The sequence below is a fragment of the Xyrauchen texanus genome, chromosome 18 (assembly GCF_025860055.1).
Source record: "Xyrauchen texanus isolate HMW12.3.18 chromosome 18, RBS_HiC_50CHRs, whole genome shotgun sequence".
Classification (NCBI taxonomy): Eukaryota; Metazoa; Chordata; class Actinopteri; order Cypriniformes; family Catostomidae; genus Xyrauchen; species Xyrauchen texanus.
Window position 1 is genome coordinate 33,958,680 of NC_068293.1, and position 27,002 is coordinate 33,985,681.

Consider the following 27,002-nt stretch of genomic DNA (forward strand, 5'->3'; position numbering starts at 1 on the left):
TTCCCACTTATTTGAGAGTACTAAATAAGGGGTCTAGTTAACCATTAAAAACAAAAACCCAGAGTTGCTTTTGTTTCATCTGTACCCCATATTAAGTTAAACAAATTTGCAAAATGTTTTAGGATACATGCTCAAAATCAAGTAATTCTTGTTGTAACGTAAAAATACCTAAACATTCTTAAAAGTTTATTTTTCTTATCCCATTGACAAATAATTTTGTTCTTGATAAAAAACTGTAAAGTTTATATTTTGAAGAAAAAACTTTTTGCCAATGGGTTAAGAAACTAAAGTAAAGTAAATTGATCTTGTTTTAAGCATGTTTTGATATTATTATTGGAAAACAAGACAATAATATTGATTAAGAAAATGATTTTTCACAATGCAGTTATTAGGCCGAGAGTTTGCATAAACACTCCCTTTCCTCCAAAACTCCACTGGTTTGGGAGGGAAAAAGTCATCTGCATACTCATCAAGGAGGTCCCTGATTAAAGTACGATGGATTCGCCCCCAACGTGCTGGCTGGAGCAGCTAGGCTTTCCATCTCATTGGCAGATCTTCAAGGTCTGCAGGCTTCAATAGCCAACCAAAGGCACCTCCCTGTTTCGTCCTTTAACAGGGTGCCCTATTCAAGCGGCCCCATCACCATTTATCACCGCCCTCTAGTATGTGACATGACTCTCAATACCTCTGCCTCATTGTCCAAGAACACTGAACGTTACACAAGAGGGTGCAGATATGCACTCGAGCATCTCCACCTATGCCTACAGCACACACATTTTCCCTGGATCCAGCACAACCATCTCTATCTCACCACTGTTATTATTGTAAACATTATTATTGTTTTAAGACACAGTATACTATAATATTAGAAAACGTTACCATCCGCTTTCATTATACAAGAAAATACCACTAGTTAGTTAGTGATAACTAACTAGTGAATAATTTAACATAGTGAACATTTCACAATGTTAGCAGTTAACACATTAACATTAATTATAATTGTATTATTGTTAAGGTTTAGGTTTTTGCTATAAAATACTAAACCTGAACCAAAATGAAAACTATAACAAATATATAGAAAAACTAAACTGAAACCAGAAAACACTGAAAAAATTGTTAACACTTGACAAAAGGTATCAAGAATTCAAAATAAACAGTGATTTTTTTTAAAGAGCTTATCAATTTTGGTTAATGTAATTTTTATTTATTCCTATGATTATTGTCATTTATCGAAGTACTCCTAATCAAACTACTAGTTCATATAGAATTAACTAATGTTAACTAATAGTATACACTAGTGTTACTGTAAAACATGAACCAAGCTTAATAAATATTTTTAAAATATTATTCAGTTGGTTAAAAAATAACAAATAATTACCAAAATACTTAAGTAAAACTAACAGAAATGGAATGAAAATCAAATCTAAACAAGGACAAATGTTTATCTAGACAGATGTAAATGCTAAATTGAACATTAAAAAATAGAATAAAGTTTCTGTCTCTTCACATTCCAGAATGGCCTTTTCTCCCAGCCCCATATTCAACAGCCGATTAGAAAAGGCAGTGTGGCATGGGGGAGTATGCTCCTCTCTGCAGGCCTGAATAAGGCTAATGCATGGTTTTGTCTAGAGGCGTGTGTGTGCTCAGCTAAAGAAGGGGCAAGCAAATCAGGAGTCCTTTCAAGATTCACAGCTGTGCCTTCTAAACGCATTTACTTGAGGTTAGAACAACAGAGAAAGAGAGAGAGAACTGGATGAGAAATGTAGCAACAGGTCAGTTCTTAATGTAGTGGGTGAAAAGCAATGTATGCACCATATTGCTTGTGGATGTAAGTCCATCCATCCATCCATCGTCAACCGCTTATCCTGTGTACAGGGTCGCGGGGGGCTGGAGCCTATCCCAGCTAACATTGGGCGAAAGGCGGGGGACACCCTGGACAGGTCGCCAGTCCATCGCAGGTGGATGTAAGTGATGACTTTAATTTTAGAAAGACCTCCTGAGCGAACAGCTAGCAACAAAACTCCCAAGGAGAGAGCAATGGCCGACTGAGGCACACCACGCCAGTGTTAGGGAATAAACAGGGTTTATCCAACTCCAAATACAGTTTCTAGTCCCATGGAAACCAGAAAATCACATTTACATTATCAATGATGAGCACAATGAGAAATTGTATTTTCCATCTGGGATTACATTTTTACTACACTGACAGTTAGGTTTAGGGTTTAGGTTAGGGCGTTTTGTTGATTAAATGTGCATTCTGTATTGCATTATTTACAGCTAAACCACAGCTGTAGAGCTCACACATGCCAAAATGTTCAACGCCACTTCCAGCTGCAGCCAAATGGGGTCGTGTTATCAGTCTGGTATTTTTCCAATCAAGGTTTCAGCTCCCTTACAATGTCACATTGTTAAAACCAAAACCAAACAAATAGGCAAAGATGAAATCCCTAGATAGCCTGCTGCAAGACAACTGCATTCATTTGTCTTCTTTTCTTCTAAAGCAAAGAGACATTTCCTACTGAGTTTCATTGCTGCAGTCTCTCTGTTTCTCAGTGTCTATATGTCACAAATTAGCCGACCAGTGACAAAGACCGCATCAATAATTAAATCTGGGCAAATTGCAGAGGGACATTAATCATGAGTGAGATGATGGAAATCAGCAAAGATTCACCGAACTCTGAAATCAGAGAGCTGAAATTTGCACCTTAGGCGACCACTGAGACCTAATATCATACAGGAGATGCTTAATGTGGCTTTTCTTCATTTTGATCTCTACTCTAGAGGATCCTCTTCCTGAGCCCCAGTTTACCCACGAGAGCTGAAATATGAATAACGGAGTATGACGCATTGCCCCTGCCGTGATCCTACAAGCTTCTGTCAGATAATTAGAATAAATGCGACCAGCCGCCATTATTATGCCCATGCATTCCCATCTGTTGAGCTGGATGCTGTTTCGTAATCACCGCAGAGTATTTGTGTACATTGAACATATTTCAAAGCAAAATTGAACCAGAGCAGAATCTAAACAGTTCTAATTCCCTGCTGTTATTTGTTCATGTCTGGTACTTCCTGTTTTATTGGTTGCAGTTGAGAAGAGCAGTCACCTCTAGACCACAGGGGCCTCGGTCCAAAGCAGCGGAAGCGGTAACGGCTCAGAGCAGTCTCTATTGTCTGTTGAATAAGGGCAGAGACCTCTGTCTTGTCTGTGTGAACGGTTATGTTTCAGATGTTTACATTTGGGAAATAGACTGGCAAGAGCTTTAATATGTACTTTCAGTGCAAAAGGATGTGGATCCTGTATATAAAGTGAAACAGGGATAGACTAGAGCTAGAAACAGCCCACGATTCAAAACCCACAGCACTATATGTATTACATGCTGTGTATATATAATATAAATTACTGGGCATTATCTTTTTGAAATATAGTGGATTTTCCTAGTTCACCTCTATGTGGCTTAAACTGTTTTCCATTGAAAAGCAGCACAATTACAGCAAATCACACCAAAAACAGTGTGAAATGTATAAATGGTGGAAATGTAAGGATCTCACAAGGAAATTACAGAGACCTGGGTTCAAATCATGGGTGACCACACCGAATCTATCAAAAAAAAACGTTCAATAGAAAAGTTTTTGTCCCTTATCATTTTTTTCATACATTTTCATTATATTATAAATTTGGTATCGACAGTCCCAGTGTTCCCTATGGCCATTCTATCCCTGAAGATTAGTGTCATTGATATGGGAGAATTTGTGAGCAGCCATGCCTTTATGTTACAAGACTTTATACAGTCCTTGTAATGAGACTTTACAATTTGATTGTCAGAACATGACAATTGACCTTTTCTTTGATAGAAAAGTGTCCAAAGGATTGTGTATGATGTTCCCGAATCTTTTCTCACCCTTTACAGAATCTCGATAACCACAAGTGAACATTGTATGTAATGTCACATGAAATGGTGATACAAAAGAAAAAGTCTATAAGGCATGACCCTATTTCAAGAGAATTCTCTAAGTTGTACATTGTGAAGCTGCACAAAGAAAGGCTAATCTCGACTGCTCTTATCTTGGTCTTGTGGAATACACTAAAATAGTACAAGAAGGAAGCCTGTGACTGTTTTAATAATCTCTCCAATTGTATTTACCTGTATTGCTGGTAATTTATTTAATCTTCTATAAGTACTTATACACTCATACATAAAATACATTATTCATCCCTAATCCATCCCTTTTATATTTTTGGTCAAATGAAAGATGCACAATTGTGTGCTGATTATCTGCTGGAAAAGAGCACCCAATGCTGGCCTACCTAATACCTCTTCCAGCAGCAACCTTTCCCCAGGTGGTCTCCCATCCAGTTACTGACCAGGCTCAACCCTGCTTAGCTTCAGTGAGCAACCAGTCTTGAGCTATGTATGAGCAATAGCAGCAAGCAGCACTAAAGATGTTACATTCTTAAAGTATCTTACTTCTAATGCATGAGAAATGACAGCCTAAACATAAACTAGCTGCTAGTAAATTCATCCATATACAAGTGTCTTAAATGAAAAAAAGACAATACATCAAGCACTCTCTCAAAGTTCAGTTTGGTCCATGCATCGACTTTCAGACTGAACAGTGGCTGTTGTTTTCTGTGAAATTCTCAGTGGCATTAAATGCATATTCTGGCATTAAATTCATATCCTGAACTATCTTTCAGACTATCAATTTCTATCATTCACTATACTCTCATCACATAAAAAACAAACAACAACAAAGACAGAACAGGGTGTTGTGACACTTAAGATTCCATTAAGAGGAGGAGGGAGACTGGTGTTATGAGAGTGTGGTTGCACGCAAGCGAGTGCAATGGACGAAGGAAAGGAATGATGGCGACTTGTGATAGACAGAGGCAGATTCCTCAAACAAACTCACTCCTACATGCCTAGCCTGTTTACATTCCAGACCTGTCAAATCAGGGCCTTTATCTCATTCGTATAGTGAATTACTACTCTCCCATAGCTCTTCATCTCGATGCATAACATCATACCACTTCTAAGACACCTTGGGTTCAAGCTTCTGGTCTGGTTCTATCTCCAGAATGTAATTAAGTCAATCCAGCACCTATTAAGTGACAGATCTAAGCTTTGCTCTGTTTCGAGACCTTCTGTACCTCATCCTTCGAAACTCTGCCCTATACATCATGCCTATAAAAATGGAGGAATTATTACTTGATTTCACAAACACATTTAGATTAGATTGCTTTTGGTGTTTATTTGAGGGTAAAGTGCATGAACATCCAGTTTCACATCAGATAGAGCCATAATGTAAATTAATATCCATGAGCAAAATAGATTAATGCAGCCTTTGAGAATAGACTGTCATTATCCTAATTATATTGAGCAATACATTAGTCAGACATGACAGTTACCCCCTCGTATGCTCATATGCCAATCATCAGCACATGTTGAGTTTTGGAAGCTGGTCCTCAGTATAGAAAGAAAGACCATGCTGGGTCGACCTGTTTTACAAGCAGAATGTGACACATGTCTTGCTCTTTTATGAAGGAGGAAGCGGGAGCCGGGCAAACAATCCAACATAAATCTTTTATAGTCATACACTTTTCAGTCTACAACAATGGTTTGCTTTTCAGCACAACACATAAATGCCCCCCGACATTCTGGACTGCCCTTTTATCCCTCTCCAGCTCTCACTGCAACACAAAATAGCTGTTAGAGAGGATTTCCCACATATGTCAATCCTTACCGTTGTTTCCTCTCCTGGCCTCGCTCTCCACAGACGTCGCTCAGCCATGCACACATCACCACACATGATTTTGTTGGTCCTCCTGCTACAGCAGCCCCAAACCAGCAAAAACCAGCATAATCCAACATGGAAATTCAGGCACAACATTATCACAAATCCTACACAAAGGCTGTTCCAAAAGGTAGGCAACTTAAGGTATGTTGTCTACAAAGGTAATAAACCTAGTTTTGGCCAAATTCTAAAGCAGCATTGAATGTAAACTTTATTTTGTAACCAAAATCATTTGAAATAACCTCAGTGAAAATATAAATGCCAGACAAGGTAACAGATTTATAAATCCAGAATAGTATTTAATTCAATGCTCAAAGTCTCAATAAAAAATAGTTTAGTGTAATTTAAAGTTGACTCTTTTACCCAATATTTGTGAGTGCTATGCAATTAGAGTATCATTGTACTGTTAGCATAGCAATATGCTAATGTCAAACTACAAAATCAAATCAATTCAAACTGAAATTCAATTGCAAATTGAGTCTCTCATGCGGAATGTTACTTGTGTGATGTGCAAAGTTGACGCCTGTTTATAGTACTCAAAATTGATAACTACTGAGGTTCCATGACAATTAGGATGCCGCCTAAGAAGGCAGCTGCCTTTGTAGGTACTGTTATAAGCAGTGAGGCAGCTCACTCGGTTTTAGAACAGAGCTATTGCCATAAAAGGAGGTTCATCCCACCTTGTAAACTGATAAAGGCAGAGGTGAATCAGCTAATCCGATCCATTCGGGCAAAAGTACACAAAAAGACAGGATCAACAGATGAGTAGAAAATAGAAGTTGACAGAAACTGCTTTCTGAGATTCTGTTCTATTGCTCATGTAATTGGACCTACTTATAATGTGTAGGAGTCCCAAGAAGGCATGGAAGGAGATCAGTATGTGGGTGGAATTCAATCACAGTGCCTTAAGCTACTCCATTGTGCCCCCATAGAGACACCAACATCAGATGTTCCTGATCTCATGAAACGGCTGGCCCCCCATGTGGCGGAAGCAGTGAAATTCTGCTGCCTCATGCATCAGTTTCTCTGGTGCTCTTGGCACACGCAGCTACACAGGGGGCATGAGCACCATGGATTGATCTCATCCTGAATTCTGTCTCGGGATCCACAAATAACCCTCTCAATACTTTGATGATGGCGGAAGTGATGAAAACATGGTAATAATAAATGTAAATTGCTTCAGGGCTAAGGAATGCACTTTAAAATATATTTTTACATTTTCAGATGAAAATGTGAGTGATGCTTGCCTGCGCCAAACTCACTGACATGTTACTAGGGCATTGTTATACTGTTGCTATGGTGTTCTGGATGGTTTCTTACAAGCCCAAGTCAACAAGGTCCACCCCCAAGTCTCTATAATATTCTAGTCCATAGTTATTTTTCGGGTCCCTCCATCAATCCATGAAATCAATGGGATTAAAAAAAAAATGTGTTCTAAGAAAAAAAAAAAGTCATACAGCTTTGGAAAAACATGGAGTGTAAATTTGAACAATAGTTTCTAAAAATTAAGTATGAATAAAAGTAAAAGTAATGCTTGCCAAGCATCACTAATAAGAACCTGTGTGTCACCACAGACTCACTCAAATCAATTTGACACTTTTCAAAGTCCTGAGTTACGTTCTAGCTGGCAATGGCAACTTTCCCACATTCATACATTCACACAGAAACAAGGGCAGAAGGTGTGGACCCAAGGGTTAGTGCTGTGCATAATTCAGACAGGCCTTCAAAGGGCAGAAATCAGATATTTTCTTTTACCCCTTCCCATTCGGGTGAAGCTGGAAAAGCTTGCCTGAGCTCCTGCTCTCAACTGCCAATGCCTGCATGTTTGGCACCAACACATACATTTCTGAGATGAGCTGGCTTTCTGTCAGTCTTATTACACTCCTGGCAGAAAGATCTCTAATGGTGTGAGGAGAGGGACAAAAGTAGACGGTGAGAGGTGGAACACAGGTGGAAGAGGAACAAAGTGTGGACAGAAGTTCAGTGAGGTAGATGAATACGAGAGAGAATGTGTGATGTAATATGAATAAATGAATGTGAAAAGATACTATACAGACATCAGTCTGCACAATCACAATGGCTTTTGTCAAGGAAAAAAATGAAACATAGTGGAATCTCCAGCTGCAAGACATGATATATAGGTGCTGAAATCTAACTAAATTGAAACTAAACATGATCACACTTTTACTGCTGTCATTGTTGCTACATTAAAGGGGTAGATTCTTTATTTTTAGGTGACCTTAAGAAAGAAAAGTCACAAATAAGATATCTTTAACATCTCAGTTGTGTCTCTAAGACAGTAATGAAATAAAAGGGAAAGTAACCTCTGGGTAATGGAAATGTATTTTGGGCAACTTGATTGATTTTCATTTTTTGAACATCAGCAGTGGATTGCAATACAGAGTTGACCAGGTCCATTTTTGGGCATTATTGTAGAAACAATAAATGTTGTAATTGGTGTTTTGATTACAATTCAAGCACCATTGTTTTGCAAATTCAATTAAACTCAGTTTTTGAAGATTTACACATTTCAATTAGCTGCCAAAATCCTATTAAACTAAACTGAGTAATCTTTAAATAATCTACATTATTATAAACTAAGCATAAGTGTGATGCTAGTTCAATTAAATACTTTAAATTATATGCTTAATTCATAATATGTACATTTAGGTAAAGATGACTCAATTCAGTCTGATGGAAATCTAAAATGCATAAATCCTTCCAGCTGATTTTTCCTACACACTTCCTCAACCTCTAGCATATCCTAATGCAATTCTTCTGTTCTCCCTCTGTTTGCCGTTTAGGCACAGACACTTTCCTTCAAAGGCTGGCAAGGTGCTGCTCATCAATTTGAATCCTGCCTCCACTTTTGATGCTCCAGTTAGTCCAAATGAAGAAAGATTGCGCTTGTTTATTCCCGGTTTGGGATCACCCAGGAGAGTAAGAGAGAGCTACTCAGGCGACAGTGAGGTGCAACAAAATGAAATTGCACATAATCTTCTCCACTGGGATGGCTGAGAAAACCGCAAACAAATTTAGCAACATCATTGAAACAAAACAGCTGCTGCAGACATGGGAATATGTGAATTGAGTAGAAATAGTAACTTATTGAGTTTCTTTTTGTTCTGCAAGCAGTAGTGCGTTGGCACTCTCAAGTACATTTTATTCAGCCTTCACTACAAGCTGTGTCATGCATGAAACATTACGAATAGTCTGCAAGATCATTCAATAAATATCTGACATATATATCAGACACGGCACAGAGATTTTAGAGGAATCAACCTGATATGTATCCACGGCAACAGGTGGGGAAGCTGCCACGCTCTCATTTTATTGCTTTATTTAGACCTCAGACAGCCCTGGCTGACCTTCTGAGAACTCAAAGTGGTTGCAGCACCAATCCAGAGTAAAAACACTACTTTCACAAAGGACACCAACTTTGCTCTATCTATGCTGGGAAATGAAGGCCTTTGAAGCCTTTCCAGATGACTTTGGGAGCTGAATCACTAATTTCAGGATGAACAGCTATAAGCCAGAGCTCCGTGACAGCCAAAGGTCTGACAGAGAGCCAAAGCCAAAGTTACAGAAAAAAGATCAGCCAGAAATCATGATTTAGGCATGACCATTAATACACAGAGTGCAGGCCTGCTTCTTACCTGAATTAGTGAAATGTTGCTTAAATTCAATCTGAAGAGGTAGTTTCTGTGTAGAAATGAAAGAGAATGCAAAAAAGGTTTTATATCATTAAACCACTAGAGATACAATGAAAATATACACATCAATATGCTATGATGATAAATATGTGCTTTCATGGAAGATTTTCATGGAAGCAAGCAAAACTGTCCTTTTGTAAAAATGGTTAAAATGGTCAAAATTACAAATTTGCTTCCATTTGATTAGTGATCTAGAAATAGTCAATCATCTTTTTTCTTCATTTTACATAACTTTGTTGTAAATGATTCCAAATCCTAAAAAATTCAGTTTATTTCCAGGCTTAAATTAAAATAATCCCAAATTGTCAATGTGGTTTTAATACTTTTGGACCACACTGTGATTAAAACAAACTTGTGTTTACATATTGATCAAGTTCATGCAACGATCCCGGCTTTGGCCAGATCATATGAGATATCTATGCCAAATATTGTGCTCAAATTTTAAATGTAAAATTTTTACCTCGCTCCCACTATAAGTTCATTCCGGGTGAGATCAATGGTAAGCTGGGAGTAGTCCCTAACACCAGGGTGGGAGAAAGTGGAGATCAATGGGCTTAGTGCTGTAAAAGAGAAGCAAATGTTGGTACATTAGTAATATAGTCAGATATTTGATTATGAGATATTTGACCTCACGGCTTTCATCAAGCCATTGCGTTTGACAAACCTTGAAAATTCTGACATGTAAGTATACAATAGTAAAATCTATAACTGATGGTTTAGTCATGTGGATCTCAACTTGTTTTACTTCAGGACCCCTATTTTAGATTGAACACCAAGTGATGACCTAACACAGATGCAAAATGATCTATCATACTAAAGTATTGAATTCAAAAGCTGTTCATGGTAATATTCATGAAAACTCAACAGCTTTGTTTTTTATTTTATAGTTTGACAGTTTTGATTCTAAATGTCTCTTAATTATGATAGCTTCATGCTCTTGGCAGCCAATAATTCACTGCAAATTCACTTACTATGTTTATCCTCATTTCAACCCATATTTAATGAAGTCTGGCTCATATTTTCATTATAAAATGAATTAATAAAATTATATTTTCATTATCATTTTTCAAGACATGATTAATATAGCAAGACGGCACCATGTGACGTGATAAATTTGCACCAAAATAGCAACATACAGAGGTTGATTGGACAATGGACACACAGATTTGACATCAACAACAAAAGAAATGGGCATTTCTCTTCTCTTTTAAAAGTTAATAAGCCTATTTTTTATTATTCTAATTAAGCACAATTATCTGGTTAGTTGTATTTTATAATTATCATTTAGCATTGCTCTTTGCCTGCCTTTCATGTTCCTATCAGAACAGACCTGCAACGCAATTCTGGGTTGTGACCAACCAGTTGAGAACCACTGGTTTAGTCTAACATATGGATTAACCAGTAGAGTTCTACCATGGAAAGTCACTAAGTCACATTAGAGTCACTAAGCAAAGAAAATGAAAGTACATTCTTCCCATGACTATCCAGGGACCATGTGAGGAGGACCAGGGTAACAATTAGGCATAAAGCTAGCTTGGCCTAATCTGAAGTGCTGAACCTAATTTAACATGACACTTCAAAGCTCTGCTTACCAAGGAATCTCAGAACATAAAAGCGCTGTTTGATACAAATTTTCGGAAATCACAACAATTTGCCCTGGCAGATACTTACGGCCAGGGCCACATTAATGCATGTGCTTACCAGGGCTTAAGCCCCAGGGCCTGCAGCTGCAGGGGGGCCCCAAAATCATGGTATAATACTCACTACCCAGCATGGCTGCTTTACTATTATATGATGTTAACAATTTTAACCATTAAGTTCAACCTGATTCGACCATGCTGGCGGAACAGTTCACTATCGAAGTTTTGCTGGTGAGCATCTTGGCTTTGCTGGTCCACTATAGCTGGGCCAGCATTGAACCAGCACTAACCAGCAAAAATTTAAATATATGCTGGTCTAAGCTGGTCTAAATCCAATAAGGTCAACTAGGTCATGTTTTGGTAGAAAACATCTTGGCCAGCCTAGTCCTAGTCTTTTCTACTTTTCCGCAAAGTCAACCAGCTTCATCTGAAAGACCATGCTGGCCAAACAGCTCACCAACTATGTTTTGGTGGTGAACATTTTGGCTATGCTGGTCCACCAGCTAGACCAGCACCAAACAGCCTGGACAACCATGGAAATTCATGCTGGTCCCCAGAAAGGTCAACCAGCTTCATCAGAAAGACTATGTTGGTAAATAATTTGTTTTGGTGGTGAACATTTTGGCCATGCTGGTCCACAAGCTAGGCAAGCACAAAACCAGCACTAACCAGCAAAAACCAGTCTAGAAATTCAAGGTGGTTTAAGCTGATATTTTCAGGCAGGATTCCCAATGTCCTGCACAATCTACTGTAAAAGAAAAGTTTTGTTTTTCATCACAGATCTACAGGTGCACACAAATGTCACACAAACACAGCTGCAATATTCTCACATCACAGGTCAATACTGCAGAAACACTGTTTTCCATTAACAAGACTTTCATAAATACCACTTCATAAAGTCAATATCTGTCATGGGAGATGGAGTCATCCAGATGTTGGGGTCACCAAAACAATCTGTCATACTGGGAACACAAACTTCATGAATGTAAAGAGTTTTCATAAAATTCACAGGCAAATATCTGGAAAAGACAGAGAAAAGCCACCACCATGCCACTAAATCAATATATTAAAAGACTTTTTAAAGTGACTGGCAATCTTTATGGAAAAATAATGACAGGGCAATAAACACAATCTGTTCTGTAGTCCTATCACATCCACAAGTTACAATGCAACCACAGCATCCCTCTCACTCATGTTTGGAGTGTGATTATGGCCTTTGATGTCTCTGACAGAACGTGTTCAAAGAGAATGATAGAGAATCATATTGAATATAGTACATCAAGAAACAGCAACCAAACAGACAGTGATTAATGACTGGGGAGGACAAAGAAGGAGCCTTTGTCTTATTCTTTATATAAATAATAAAAAGCAGCACAATCTTGAAGCTTATGGAGTTTATTGATCCATTACTGTAGGTCAGGAGTGAGACAGCTCACAGAATATAACATAATACAGGGGTACCCAACCTTTGTCAGCTGCACCTCAATGACAAAGATTATTTTTTGAAGGTTAGGGTTCAGGTTTGCATCTGATGGTTTACATAATGTTAATCTATTCATAAATATAATGAATATTTGCATGTTATACAGTATACATAAAAAATATAAAATACATTTCAACTTAAAACATTTTACAAATAAAGAAATGAACAGTACTTCTGACAAACTTGTTTAAAATGATGAGCAAACATATGAGACGGAGACTTAAGTTATATCAGTGCCACTTAAAAAAGCTATTTAATGCTGCCTTCAAGTGCTACCAGAATTATCCTACTACACAATTCTGAAGTCGTAATTATGTGTATGTGACACTCAAGAGCTTTGTTGCCAGAAAGAATCCTCTTATTTTGACACCATAATACATGTTAGTCAGCTTGCTGATTTGGTCAAATACATGCTATTTTCTCTGTGTGAAAATGTACAATATGCATCAAATGGTTACTGATATACATAAATGTATGTGACTAAAGCGGTAAGTGATAAAGTAGTTGCATTTAAAAACTCCACTCTGCTATGTTGAAAATTTAGGCTGTGACTTCGCTGAACCCAGATGCATATGACTTTCTTTATTCAGCAGAACACAAACAAAGAATGAATATCTCAGCTCTGTAGGTCCTCACAAAGCAAGTGAATGGTAATCAGAGATAAGAAGATCTAAACAGCACATGAAGGCAGCATAAAAGTAATCCATACGACTCTAGTGTTTTAATCCATATCTTCAGAATCTATATGATAAGTGTGGGTGAGAAACAGATCAAAATGTAATAACATTTTAACTATCAATTTTAATTTTAACCTTCATATTCTTTGGTTTTTGGTGATTTGCATTCTTCATGCATATCACCACCTACTGGACAGGGAGGAAACTTTATAGAAAAAGGGTATTTATTTGTTTCTGACCAACACCTATCATATCGCTTCAGGAAGGGATTTAACCACTAGAGTTATATTGATTACTTTTATGATGCCTTTATGTGCTGTCTGGACCTTCTGAGTTCTGGTCACTATTCACTTGCATTGAATGGACCAACAGAATTCAAATATTCTTCTAAAAATCTTTGTTTGTTGCATTCTGCAGAAGAAAGTCATACACATCTGGGATGAATTATGAATAAAATTGAGTGATAAACAACTTATTACAATGGCATACAGACTTTATTGAAACTCATATTTATTTTCTAGGCTAGTATTGTCTGTTTTTGTATAGCTTCATTAAAGACATGCTCAGCAGTTCACAGTATGATAAATATGCTTTGTTGACATTTGTGGGGAAATGCGCAGGCCTATGTTGCTTAAACACTCCGCAGTGCTGAAGTCTCTTATTAGAATTGTTGAGACGCAAATTTTAATAAAAGATCATTAGACTTTTTCCAGTCGTGAATTACTGAATAATCGTCTTTTTCCTTGTTCAAAGCATAAAAGACGGTCATTTGGTTCCATCTACTGGAGAATCAGTTAAGTAATCTGAACGAATCTTTTTGGTGAACAGATTAAAAAGACTCATCACTGAGATTAATCAAATCAAAGTTATTTGAGCCAATGGATGGATCCACTGATGTAAGATGAAGTAGGCTAAAATGTAACATTTCACAGTGATTTTTTTGCTTGTTAGCCTACAACAGAAAATTGTAATTAAAGTTTGACAGGACCTTTACCCCCCTTTTTACACCCTGAAATGCACAAGTCAGTAAACAGAGATAGCATGTATAAAATGACAAAGTAGGCCAACTTTTCAAGCAAGAAAAGTTTGCTAAAAGCCACAAAAATGAACAATTTATTCATGGGTAGCAAAAACGCATGCAAAGGGGGTTAGCATAACTGAAACCCAGATATGATATATGTTCCATACACAAATCTCCTGATAATACTACAACCATTCTCTGCATGGTTGCCTGCAGTCTGTGTCCTCATAGAAAAGACTGTAACTACTCCAGTTAGGGTGCATTGCTTTTGTAGGGTGGGCTACAACCCTGTTCCAACCCATGGAGCTTGAACTAGAGTGAGTCTCCACACTCCTATCTGGACGAGTACTGTGTGCATGCTTCATAAACAGAGCATAGCAGAGATGCACTGACATACAACATGTATTCTGTGGGCTGGTGGGCTCTTATGATAACCTCTGAGTCATCTGGCCCCACCACTGTGCTTCAGACACGCAAAGCTTAACACTGCAGACCAGAGTCAGCCCAAATCATAACACAGTTAAAAATCAGGCAAAGCTAGAAAAAGCTAGCAAAGAAAATCAACAAAATGTGGCTGGACCACTGGTTGAACCTGTTTGAAGATTTTTTTTTTTTCATCTCTTAGGGACAGCTCACAAAGGATGCATTCTTCCAAAAATCTAATTATCAAAAATCAAATGTATTAGCAAGCTAATAAATCATCATACAAAGCTAACACATTAAGCACATGTACTTCACGTCACTAAATCAAAACACTGAATAACAAGCTATATGGCAAATGGATACGGTACTACTGTATTTACTGATCACTATTTTTATTTGATAAGCAAAAAAGGAATTAGTAACACATGACACTTCTGATCAAACATTACAAACAACTTCCCAAGGAGAACAGGATTTAATGGGGTGCCATGCATGACAGTGGCACAACAGTCATGAATGTGGAAAAACGATTAAAAAAAAGAAGAAAAATCCGAAAAATAAAAGAAAAAACTGCACAGATGGATGCAGAAACGCATCCTGTGTGAATAGCCTCTTACAGGATTATTGACTGTAAATCGCCCTGTCTGATGGACTTCTATCCCTCTCTAAAGGTAGTTTTATATGACTGGACATGTTCCACACGTCATCAAGTCTGCCTGCTGCCCAGCAATCCATAAACAATAAAAAGGGCTAAATATGAGGGCTGGTCCAGAAAAGAGTTGATGGACGATTATTACGTTCTGTCCCCAAACACATACTGGAAGAGTTTAATGTGTTAGCCACTAGATCAAGGAGAAAAGAACAGGTTTAAAAGCCTGCATTTTAGAGGCTCCACAAGACATAAATCATCATTCTTATTGTTTTTTGTCCAAACAAATGTAGAAGTGACTGGCTCTTTATGCCACATGCAGAGAGCAAGACAGAAGGGGTGATTTGGGCCATGCTGCAGGTATTGAAGTGACTGCCATTGTTTAACTCCTAAAAATGTATTTCCATTTTGAGGGTAAATCTGCAGAATAGATTTAGAAATGGTAAAATGTGTCAAACAGAGCGGAGAGTGCTAAACTCTCAATTGTTGCTGAAAGCTTATTTAAATTAGTCAAAATGTGTATGGCAATGTGTAAGACAATTCAATTAGAATAATTAATATGCGCTATGATCCAGACTCTGACTGTTACTTTATTTGCATCATTAACATTTCAACTGTACTGTATATGAGGCTGAATCATTTCCCCCAAAATTGAGAAGCTGTTGATGAGAAGTGAGAAGTTATTATAAGGTTTTTTTTATTACCTATTTTTTATTTACCTTTTTTTCTGTGTGCTATATCAGGATCATACTCTACCAAGTGAATTTATGTTTTATATTCTATATATATATATATATATATATATATATATGCATATATATATATATTTGCATATAAAGTAAAACAGATCATTAAAATTTTACAAAACACAACACAATAACACTATACTGTACAGCATTATGCAAATGAGAAGCCATTAACCATAATCCTTAAAGAGTTTGATCATGGATAGTGAATTTATTTTTGACATTGTCCTAATTTTTGTCTTTTTAATCATTGACCCATTTATTATGTAAATAAAATAATTATTATATTACTGTTGGTCATTAAGCTAATCACTAAATACTGAGACAACTAATTTATTTCTGAAAAGTGGACAGGGAGTGAATTGGCCAAAATTTCTATGCACTATGAGTATGAGGGATAAACGTTGTCATTGAGAAATACTTCACAAAAGAAACAAGGTGAAACTAATCCAATTGCACATCAGCAGCAGTCCTATCCTGAATCAATATGAGAAAGTGAATATAGATGACCATTGACTCAAGGCGGCCCAGCAAATTCACACTCATCAGGTAATGTCACCTTCGGTGAAATGCTGTTCGAGAAACCTGCTATCTTATAATTTATTTTAGTTTGATACTGTCTTGATTAGGTGAGACATATGCAAATTGGAAAGAGTGTATTACTGTGTGTGAGTGAGACAAGTAAAAGTGTGAGTGAGACGAGTTGCAGAAATCTACCTCTGTCCATAATGCACATACAGTATGTTCAAATACAAGTGTTGTCGACACATATTTACAAAACGTTTATGTATTGTTTGCTTCCTTTCCTTGCAATGTAACTAAAACTTAATTGCATTAACAGCATCAGGTTCCTTTGAGTTATTAATAATAATAAAATAAAAATCACAATATTAATTGCTTTTAATTGTTTTAGTCTTTTGACAACACTAATATTTTTATTTGAATTTAACAAAGCAAGATCTTTCAGTACCATCTGAAAACTGCCCAAGGGATACCCCTGATTTTCTCCTCTCAAAAGATTAGCGCATCTCTCATCAGAGCTCAGAGAATCTTATCGGAAGATGCAGACAGCAGTTTATCCAAGCACAGTCCGAATTTGCCTTTGTTTAGCCTCCTGATCTCTTTCTCCATGCCTGCGGTGTGATTTCCATGCAGTTGTGTCCCCAGAGAACCTGTGGTCTACGCATGAGTAGAGAGTGCTTCAGGAATCCAAATCCTCTTACCCAGACTCTGAATATAAAAATAGGAAGACAATGGGCACCCCAAGAAATGCCATGGCACAACAGGAGAGGACGAGCAGAGTAAAGGCACTCGAGGGATAAGGCCATAAATCGAGGGCCATTTCAGTCAGGCAAAGGTCTGAAAAAGCACGTTCCACAAAGCCAATGAGAGGAACATTCAGCGCTGGCAATTTCAAATGTCCATTCAAGCGTAGAATGTCTTGTGTCCACAATGGATGGGAAAGGGCAAGCAGAAGAGTGAGGAAGTTGGAGCTAGACACAGGGGCCGCTGCTATCTGTACAAACCACTTACCAAGTTCCATTTCATTCACAGTCAGCAAATGTAAACCTTGCGTTTCAATTGAAGCCCAAGGTTAGACTCACTTGAGGATAAGCAGCCACTAAATTCTGCTTCTGTGTTGTCAGAGGGCCCAACAACGTGACAAAACTGTTCAGGCATCGGAACCTCTGATGTCACAAACAAATTAGGTGTAGGGAGACAGCGAAAGGGCTGAAGTTAAAGAACGACATTGTTTTTTGTATTTCTCAAGGGCCCTTTAAATGGGTCCGGTGCTTAAACAACAGCACTATTACCTGCTAGAGATTGGTTTCTGAACATGTTCTACAGACGTGACAAACAATCTCAAGCCAATTACAATGAGTAGAAGGTAGACAATGGCCCTGTGGCACCGCTCCTCTTGGGACAGATTACTGTAATTGTAGCCTAACAGGTTAAGGCTTTGCATTATGTTTCTGGCAATAGACCTGCAAAGACAAAACATACCCAACATTAGCTCTTAAATTGTGCTGTTTTCAAGGTCTATGTTGCCTGCAAATGTGCCAAGCTACCCAAGTAACGATTAAATGTTGAAATTTTATGACAATAAAATCTGGTCAGCTGTTTCCTAAGGCCTGGAATTTCTCATCTCAGCATAAATGTTTTTGTAGTGATATATTGACATCCATGTAGATAGACTCTGAATGCAGGTGTGGTTGTGCAAGCTTAGTCATAATAACATTGGATTACACACTGACACTGAAGATTATAAAACAGTATATGACAAACGGACAAAAAAAAAAAATCCAATCACATGATGTCCCCAGATATCTAAACTCATCTGAAAAGCTTTGCAGTACCAGCATGCTTTCGCTACTGCTGGTTTACAGATGCTTGCCATGATTTTCGATTGTCACGTATAACCAGGGATGAAAAAATAAGGCCATTTTCTGAAAGGAAAAAAGTATCAAGTTGCTTTCAATGTGGCATTATTTAACCACAGAGCAATAGTAATGGAGCTGTGATCCTTAAGTGGTAGTCTTATCATGCAAAATCTAAATTGCCTTGATATTTTGGAATAAAACATTTTAAAGTGTAGGCTAATGTACTTGAAGATTCAAAGTTTCTCCATTCCTATTGAAACTACACTGCAAAAAAAAAAAAGCTTGTTTAAAACTTTCGCAACCTTCCGAAGTCAACCAGGAAAAAACATTGACATGCCAACAATACCCTATCGAGGTAAGCAACTTGGTAATCACTGTCGAAGTGGAGTAATGTGGAGAAAGTAGGAAAGATACTATTGTTTCTAATCACCAAAAATAGAAGACGTTTTTTTTCAGTTGGCATAACAACTAACAAACATGTTGAATGTAATTTTCACTTATTAATTAAAGTACAAGTGTGGCAGTGTCCATCAAGAGTCGTGGGCAGGGCCTGTACAAAGTGACGTCACTTTTTACAGAATCTGCAAACGGCTTGTTCGGAGACAGTGCTTATGATTAATGGGGATTAAAAAAAAGGACTGGGTGGATTTTTATCATTATAGGGTGGTTGTTTACACACACTGCCAACACACATTTATGTTCAAACACCATATAAAAGTGAATTTATAGGTCCCCTTTAAGGTACAAAATGTGTGGAGATGGTCATTTAAAATTTATGTTTGAAAGCAAGAAATCTACACTAAAACAACCAGTTGTCCTCAGGGCAAATATATGATATGACAAATGTTAAGAAGTACTGTAAAATTATTGTAATAATTTGTTTAGGTTACCAAATCAAAATTTCTACAAATCAGAACCTCCACTGCACTTCTTAAGGTTGTTAGACCTAAGCTACAGAAGGGTTTTAGCAAGTAGAATGAGGCCCACCAAGGTGGTCATGCTCTACCATGCTCAACCATCTTAAAAGAGAATCATTTCCATGTTTAGCGTTAGAATGATTCAAAAACGTGTGAATCTGTGGACCTTGTCAGAGATCAGATATAGGGGCCCCTCAATACGCTTTATGTAACTCCACTGAGTCGTGCCAATTAAAAAACTCTCATCCTTCAAAGAGCCTAATCTCAAGTTCAGCCAACACTTTCATTGTTCCAGGACTTCCATACCACTGCTTCAGCATAAAAGAAGGTATTAAGGTGTACTATGCGACTTCCATTCCACTGAGTACACATAAAAAAAATTATTTTAAGGTGTGCTAGCTTGCAATGCAAAACCAATTGTTGAGCAGCACTTTTCAAGAAAGCGCTGCCAGCATGGCTTTTCTTTGAAGTGCTAAAATTACTGAAGAGAATTGGATACCAAGACCAAAAAATGAAAATGTCACCTTGCTAGAGAGGACCAAAAAGATATTAACTTGCTTATCCAGTTTTTTACTGCTTTTTCGCAAATTGTACTGTATTTCAGCTTAGTGAACCAGGACATCTGTAATTCTAGTCCTATTTCAACACCCTCGAAAGAAAGAAAAATCCAGTTGCTTTGATAACAATGCAAACAAATGACAATTTAGAGTATATTTGGTAGCAATAAATGGAACTAGCCCTAGGCAATGTCTATATGAGTCATGGCTGCCCTAATGTCCAGGTAGATTTAATATATAATATAGAGCCCCCTGGTCATCAATTCCTTTTGTTTCCCACGAGGCATTATTCTCCAATCTTTGTCATGTCCTTCAGAAAGTAGAACAAATGAAGCATTTCTGCACCAAGACAATTGTCAACAGGTCATTTTCAATACAAATACACTCTGTTATCTAAATAAATCTGTTCTCAGTGCAGGAAACACCTTTGTTCGTCGGATGCGAGAAAGATTTTATAAGCGATGTGAAGGTATGGCTGCACATTCTGTTTACTTTGTGTGCTGAGATACAGGAGGATAGAAATCTTGATGAAATGAAAGACGTTTATCTCTTGAGCTCCACAGCATTTCCATCAAAGCTTGCCATCATCAGTACACTCCAGCTATGTCTGAGATGTGTGGATGTCCCATGAAGAAGATAAACAGAATTTTAAAAAAAATATATACATACAGATGTGCAGTCTATGCCTGTCTAACATAGATAGTGAAAAACAACATCACGCAAGCACCCCAGACACACTGGGCACTGGGAAAAAAAATAAAAAAATAATGATGCTTTCATTTATTCACCTTCATGTCATTATAAACTCAAATACTGTTATTATTATTTTTCTTCAGTGGAACACAAAAGAAGAAATTTTGAAGAATGTACACACTGCTGATTTCCATATGATGATCTTGGCTGTAAAGCTCAAATTTAAATTATAATATATTATATATATATATATATATATATATATATATATATATATATATATATATATATATATATATATATAAATAAAGGTATCAGTAAAAGTATAATACTAGATATCAGTATTATACTATCTACTAGAATTCATGTGATAACTTTGAGGCACGTACCGAAATTTAAATTCAGTTCCTCAGAATGAGCTCACAAATCTCATTAGCACTCAAGGTCAAATTCAAATATGGCACTTTCGACGAGTAATACCATGTCACAAGTTATTGCAGGCAACATAATCGAATACAGTGTGTCATTTTGAAGGAGAATAACATTTGATAGCTGTAGCAGAGGAGAAGGTTCTCAAACTCAGTATTAAGAATGACATGTTAAGAATATGGTCATGGTATACTACGGTTTTTCGCTTTCCGCTATGTCTCGCAAAGTGCATGTGATGCACATTGCACCGTCCACGTGCAGCCAAGTTTTTCTAAACACACTGACAGTCCGTGTATCTGTGTTTCGCCTGCACATGTGCCTGGTGTTGACTGAACTAAAGAATATTACAAATCATTCATAAAGCAGGTACATCAAATGGGTCCATGCGGTCTCATGGTCAAAATAGCATACTTTTAAAGGATAGAGTGATCAACTTTGTGTGAGGTGTAAAGGCACACAGGAAAAGTAAGTATAGGCCTACACTAGACTTACATTTTTGTCTGTTTCTCAAACAAAATTATCATATAACTTCAAAAGACTCAAAATGTAGCTTTATTCACTCGAAATTGATTATTCAAAGTTGTCCTTTATAAGTGAACTATTCCTTTAATCCTAAGCAGTGGAGTATAAATGGTTGTGGACGTGCCTGACCACACTCCTGCAAAACAAGAATTAAATAGCTGTTTATCAGCAATTAAAACTGACTGAGGTGTGTAGAGGGACGGCTGACAATGTTTGTCAGCCGGGCCTTATTCAGATTTCCTTAGTGAATTTGCAAATTTTTTATCAGATCTTGTAGTTACTGTAGATAGAGCCTTAATTGTTGGTGACTTCAACATTCACATAGATAATGAAAATGATACATTGGGATTAGCATTTATCGATATTCTCAACTCTCTTTGAGTCAGACAAAATGTAACAGGACCAACTCATCGCCATAATCATACGCTAGATTTAATTCTTTCATATGGAGTTGATGTTGATAATACAGAAATTCTGCAGCAGAGCGATGACATCTCGGATGATTACCTCGTATCTTGCATGCTGCAATCAGCTGATGTTACTCAATCTACACCACGCTATCGTTCAGGTAGAACTATTCTTTCGACCACTAAAGATCACTTCACTAATACTCTTCCAGATCTATCTCATATACTCAATAAACCCCAAAGCCCAGAAGAACTTGATGAAATAACAAAAAATTTAAATGCAGTCTTCTCTAGCACCCTTGATGTTGTCGCCCCACTTCGATTAAAGAAAATTAAAGAAATAAGCCCTGCACCATGGTACAATGATCACACTCATGCTCTCAAGAGAGCAGCTCGGAAAATGGAGCGCATGTGGAAAAATACAAAATTAGAAGTATTTCAGGGTGCATGGAAGGATAGTGTCTGTAGCTACAAACACGCACTCAAAGCTGCCAGGTCAGCATATTTTAGTAAACTCATAGAAAATAACCACAACAATCCTAGATGTTTATTCAGTACTGTGGCTAAATTGGTTAGGAATAAAGCCTCAACCGAACCAGATATTACGTCACAGCTCAAGAGTAATGACTTCATGAATTTCTTTACAGATAAAATTGAAATAATCAGAAATAAAATTGGAATTATGCAATCATCTGTCATAGCACCTCAGAAAACAGTGTCGAATAATTTCCCTCATGTGCAACTTCAATCCTTCGCTATCATAGGTCATGAAGAGCTAACAAAACTTATCGAAACATCAAAAGCCACAACTTGTTTGTTAGATCCTATACCAACTAAGCTCTTAAAAGAGGTATCTCCTGTAATATCAGAACCTCTTCTTAATATCATTAACTCCTCGCTATGCTTAGGACATGTCCCAAGAAACTTTAAAATGGCAATTATCAAACCACTAATTAAGAAGCCACAACTTGATCCTGGAGAACTTGCTAATTATAGACCGATTTCAAATCTCCCGTTTAAGTCAAAAATACTAGAAAAGGTAGTATCCTCCCAAATATGTTCATTTCTACAGAGAAATAGTATATATGAAGAATTTCAATCAGGATTTAGGCCTCATCACAGTACAGAGACTGCACTTATCAGAGTTACAAATGACTTGCTCTTATCATCTGATCGCGGCTGCATTTCTCTTCTAGTGCTTTTAGATCTTAGTGCTGCATTCGACACGATAGATCACAACATTCTCTTGAATAGGCTGGAGAATTATGTTGGAATTTGTGGAGTGGCATTAGCATGGTTTAGGTCATATTTAGCAGACCGCTACCACTTTGTCTATTTAAATGAGGAATTGTCAAACCAAACAAAAGTAAAGTATGGAGTGCCACAGGGATCAGTTTTAGGGCCTCTGCTTTTCTCCATGTATATGCTTCCCCTGGGAGATATTATCAGGAATCGTGGAATAAGTTTCCACTGCTATGCTGACGATACACAACTTTATATTTCTTCAAAACCTGATGAGATTTCACAATTCTCAAAATTAGCAGAGTGTATCAATGAAATAAAAGATTGGATGGCCAGAAATTTCCTTCTACTCAATTCTGACAAAACAGAGGTTCTAATTATTGGACCAAAAACTCTAAAAATAAGCCACTAAAATATAATTTGACTCTAGATGGATGTACTGTTACATCATCTTCAACAGCAAAGAACTTAGGTGTTATATTTGATACCAATCTGTCCTTTGAAAATCAAATTACAAATGTTTGTAGAACAGCATTCTTCCACCTAAGAAATATTGCTAAATTAAGGCATATGCTCTCGGTTGCTGATGCCGAAAATCTAATTCATGCGTTCATGACCTCAAGACTAGATTATTGTAATGCATTACTGGGAGGATTTCCAGCAAGATCAATAAATAAACTTCAATTGGTTCAAAATGCAGCAGCCAGAGTGCTGACGAGAACCAAGAAATATGATCATATTAGCCCCATTTTATCATCGTTACATTGGCTACCTGTTAAATTGATTCCGTAAAAAATTGATTCCGTAAAAAAAATTCCGTATTGATTTTAAAATTCTGTTAACTACGTACAAAGCTTTGAATGGTCTAGCTCCGCAGTACTTAAGTGATGTTCTAACACGCTATATTCCAACACGTTCATTAAGATTGCAAAATTCTGGCCTATTAATAGTTCCTAGAATATCAAAATCCACTAAAGGAGGAAGATCCTTTTCATATTTGGCTCCTAAACTATGGAATAGTCTCCCAAACACTGTTCGAGATGCAGACACACTCTCTCAGTTTAAGTCTAGACTAAAGACTCATCTATTTAGCCAGGCATACACCTAATTTATCCCACAATTAGGCTGCTTTAGTTGGGTCTGCCGGAACCAGAAACCAGAAACATTGAGCATGATCTCTAACTCTGCAATAAATTCAATGGCATCTACGCTTACATCTTTTTATTTGTTTCCCTGTCTCAACCTCGGGACTCCTATCCTGAGGTCACCAGAACCGGCTGGATCCAGCACCTTTCCTGCTTCATGTTGGACTCCACTGCTACATGTCGCAGAATGATGATGACTAAATGCAGCCGGTGCCAGCCAAACATCACTTCAATCTATAATGACGGACTTCAGAGGATGAAATTATGCCAACTCCAACCTGCATCACCTCGGTCTATTTATGGACTACGATCCTGAAATGAAATGCTTAGACTAACAATTGCCAACAAAAGCCTTCATCAGCCAATTAACAAGGACAATTGCATCTGTGAACTTCTGCAATTAATCAAGATGGACTTCAAAGACTTTGGTCATTAATCTTACAGTTCAAACACAATCTATGTTTAATCAATGACCCTTATCACTTAGTTTAATAATTTTAAACCATGATTTTAACTATACATATGTAATATATACATTATATTCATGATGTTAGCCAGAGAGGAACTGGCCCCCACAGTGAGTCTGGTTTCTCCCAAGGTTATTTTTCTCCATTAATCTACATCTTATGGAGTTTTGTGTTCCTTGCCACAGTCGCCTACAGCTTGCTCACTGGGGTTATTAATACAATTATCATTTAATTATTTATAAACACTATTAAAATTTGTATTTTATCTAATTACACAATGATGATTAATCGACTTTATAGACATTACAGTTCTTATCGTCTGTTAATGCTAATATTCTGTAAAGCTGCTTTGAAACGATGTGTGTTGTGAAAGGCGCTATACAAATAAAATTGACTTGACTTGACTTGACAATGTTTATATGCTACCTTTCAAAAGTGCTTTGTCAGTTTTAAATAGTTCAGGGTTAGCCTAGAAAACCATTGCCAATGTTTATTAAGGTCATATAGCTGCTGGAGACTGACAAGTGTGCAATAACAGGTCCCTAGAGAGTAAAAATATTGCCATAATATAGTGGGAGTATTGTGTTTGTGAGAGACATCAGTATTTACCTTGAATAGAGACGATGGGGTGCTCTAAGCGGGAACACTCTGACCTTGTGTGCGGTGCTGGGGTTGGGACAGGCTCTGTGGGCACAGGGGCCTTCTGGGATAATGTAACAGGAAATGGAAGAGTGATGAAACAGAGGATAAGGCCGGACACAGCCAGGGAAGCCACGTCCAGAGGCAACACTGTCATGGTGACGGAGGCCGACCTCTCCTCTAGCTGCCAAGGTGGGCCTTTGGAATGCACCTGTTTGGAGGAAAGAGAGAGATTCACACTAAATATGCTATTTTCTTCAATATTGTAATCCTCTTTACAGCTGTTTCCATAATTTTCTTCTGACTTTGAGATAAAGAGAGAGAGAGAGAGAGAGAGAGAGAGAGAGAGAGGTAAAGAGAAAGAAGAAAGATCAATTCTAATCATATTGTGCAAAAGCACAGAACTATTGATGAGAAAAATGACTACTGCTTAACTTTATGACAACACATCAAATTTGTATAAGCAGAAAGACAATGCAATAAGGTCATATATTTAAATATTTTTTTAAATTTAGCCACTATGTACCACTAGGGTTTACCAATGACTTTTTAAATGGCCAATGTCGATGCTGATATCTACAGTGCAGGGTGGCAGATGGCTACAAAATAGCAATAAACATTTGAATTCAATGATGTTCTAATAAGACAACATTTTGTAATCAATAAATAGAATGAACTAATACTAAATAATAAACCAATGAACACTTCTGTTTTAAAATTCATATTCATATTTTAATCCAGTGCATATTCTGTATCCAGCAACATGATCCAGCTAGTCACAAAAATGAGATTGCGATATGACGTTATGACATAGACATGTAAGAACCAATGAGATTTGATGCTATCAAAGTAGACGCCATATTGGATTTCAGTACTGTTTATGGACTTTATAACTGATTTAATTTGATTTCAGCAAATAACAACTTAAAGGGTAACTAAACCCTAAACCAACTTTTTTTAGTTAATGATCTGTAAGCATGGGGCTTTATTGGTACTGGTCATTGATTCAAGTAATTTTTTTGACATTTGTGTATAAAGTGTTTTAATTGTACAATATATGGTGTAAAAACGTCTGAGTGCTGCCCTCTTCAGGTTGAACGGTGGCTACTGCAGTTGAATTTTCCTATTGGCTGTTGCGGTACTTCGTGACGTAAGCGGTGACAGCTGACGTAAGCAGGTTCCAGCTCACCACGCCAGATTCATGTACATGTCGTCTTGCGACCGTGTGAGGAATAATAATAACATAGAGTCTGACAGCAGCTGTCAATTAATCCGTCACTACGAGTCTCAGGTGCCCACCCCCGCTCAGCCCCGCACTCGGTTCGTTCCCTCTATCCCCGCCGGGGTCTGCCCACTTTTCCAGCATTTTCAAATATTTCTAGTGGGTGGAGTCAGACTCTGAGCAGGTGTTTAGTTACCTTTTAAATTACGGTCTGGTATAGACAATAAACTACACTC

At 37.4% G+C, this 27,002-nt stretch overlaps 1 protein-coding gene across 5 annotated transcripts in view; it reads right to left on the minus strand.

Moving 5' to 3' along the window:
• The window catches only part of LOC127658534 (semaphorin-5B-like), a 182,561-nt gene that overhangs the window by 78,544 nt on the left and 77,015 nt on the right, over positions 1–27,002 (minus strand). For all 5 annotated transcript variants that reach the window (XM_052147870.1, XM_052147869.1, XM_052147871.1 and 2 more), the window contains 3 exons: positions 25,515–25,755; positions 9,967–10,066; positions 9,450–9,495 (listed from right to left, as the gene is read on the minus strand). In XM_052147870.1, the coding sequence (XP_052003830.1) occupies positions 9,450–9,495; positions 9,967–10,066; positions 25,515–25,701 (333 nt within the window). In that variant the 5' untranslated portion in view covers positions 25,702–25,755. The remainder of the gene's footprint in view (positions 1–9,449; positions 9,496–9,966; positions 10,067–25,514; positions 25,756–27,002) is intronic.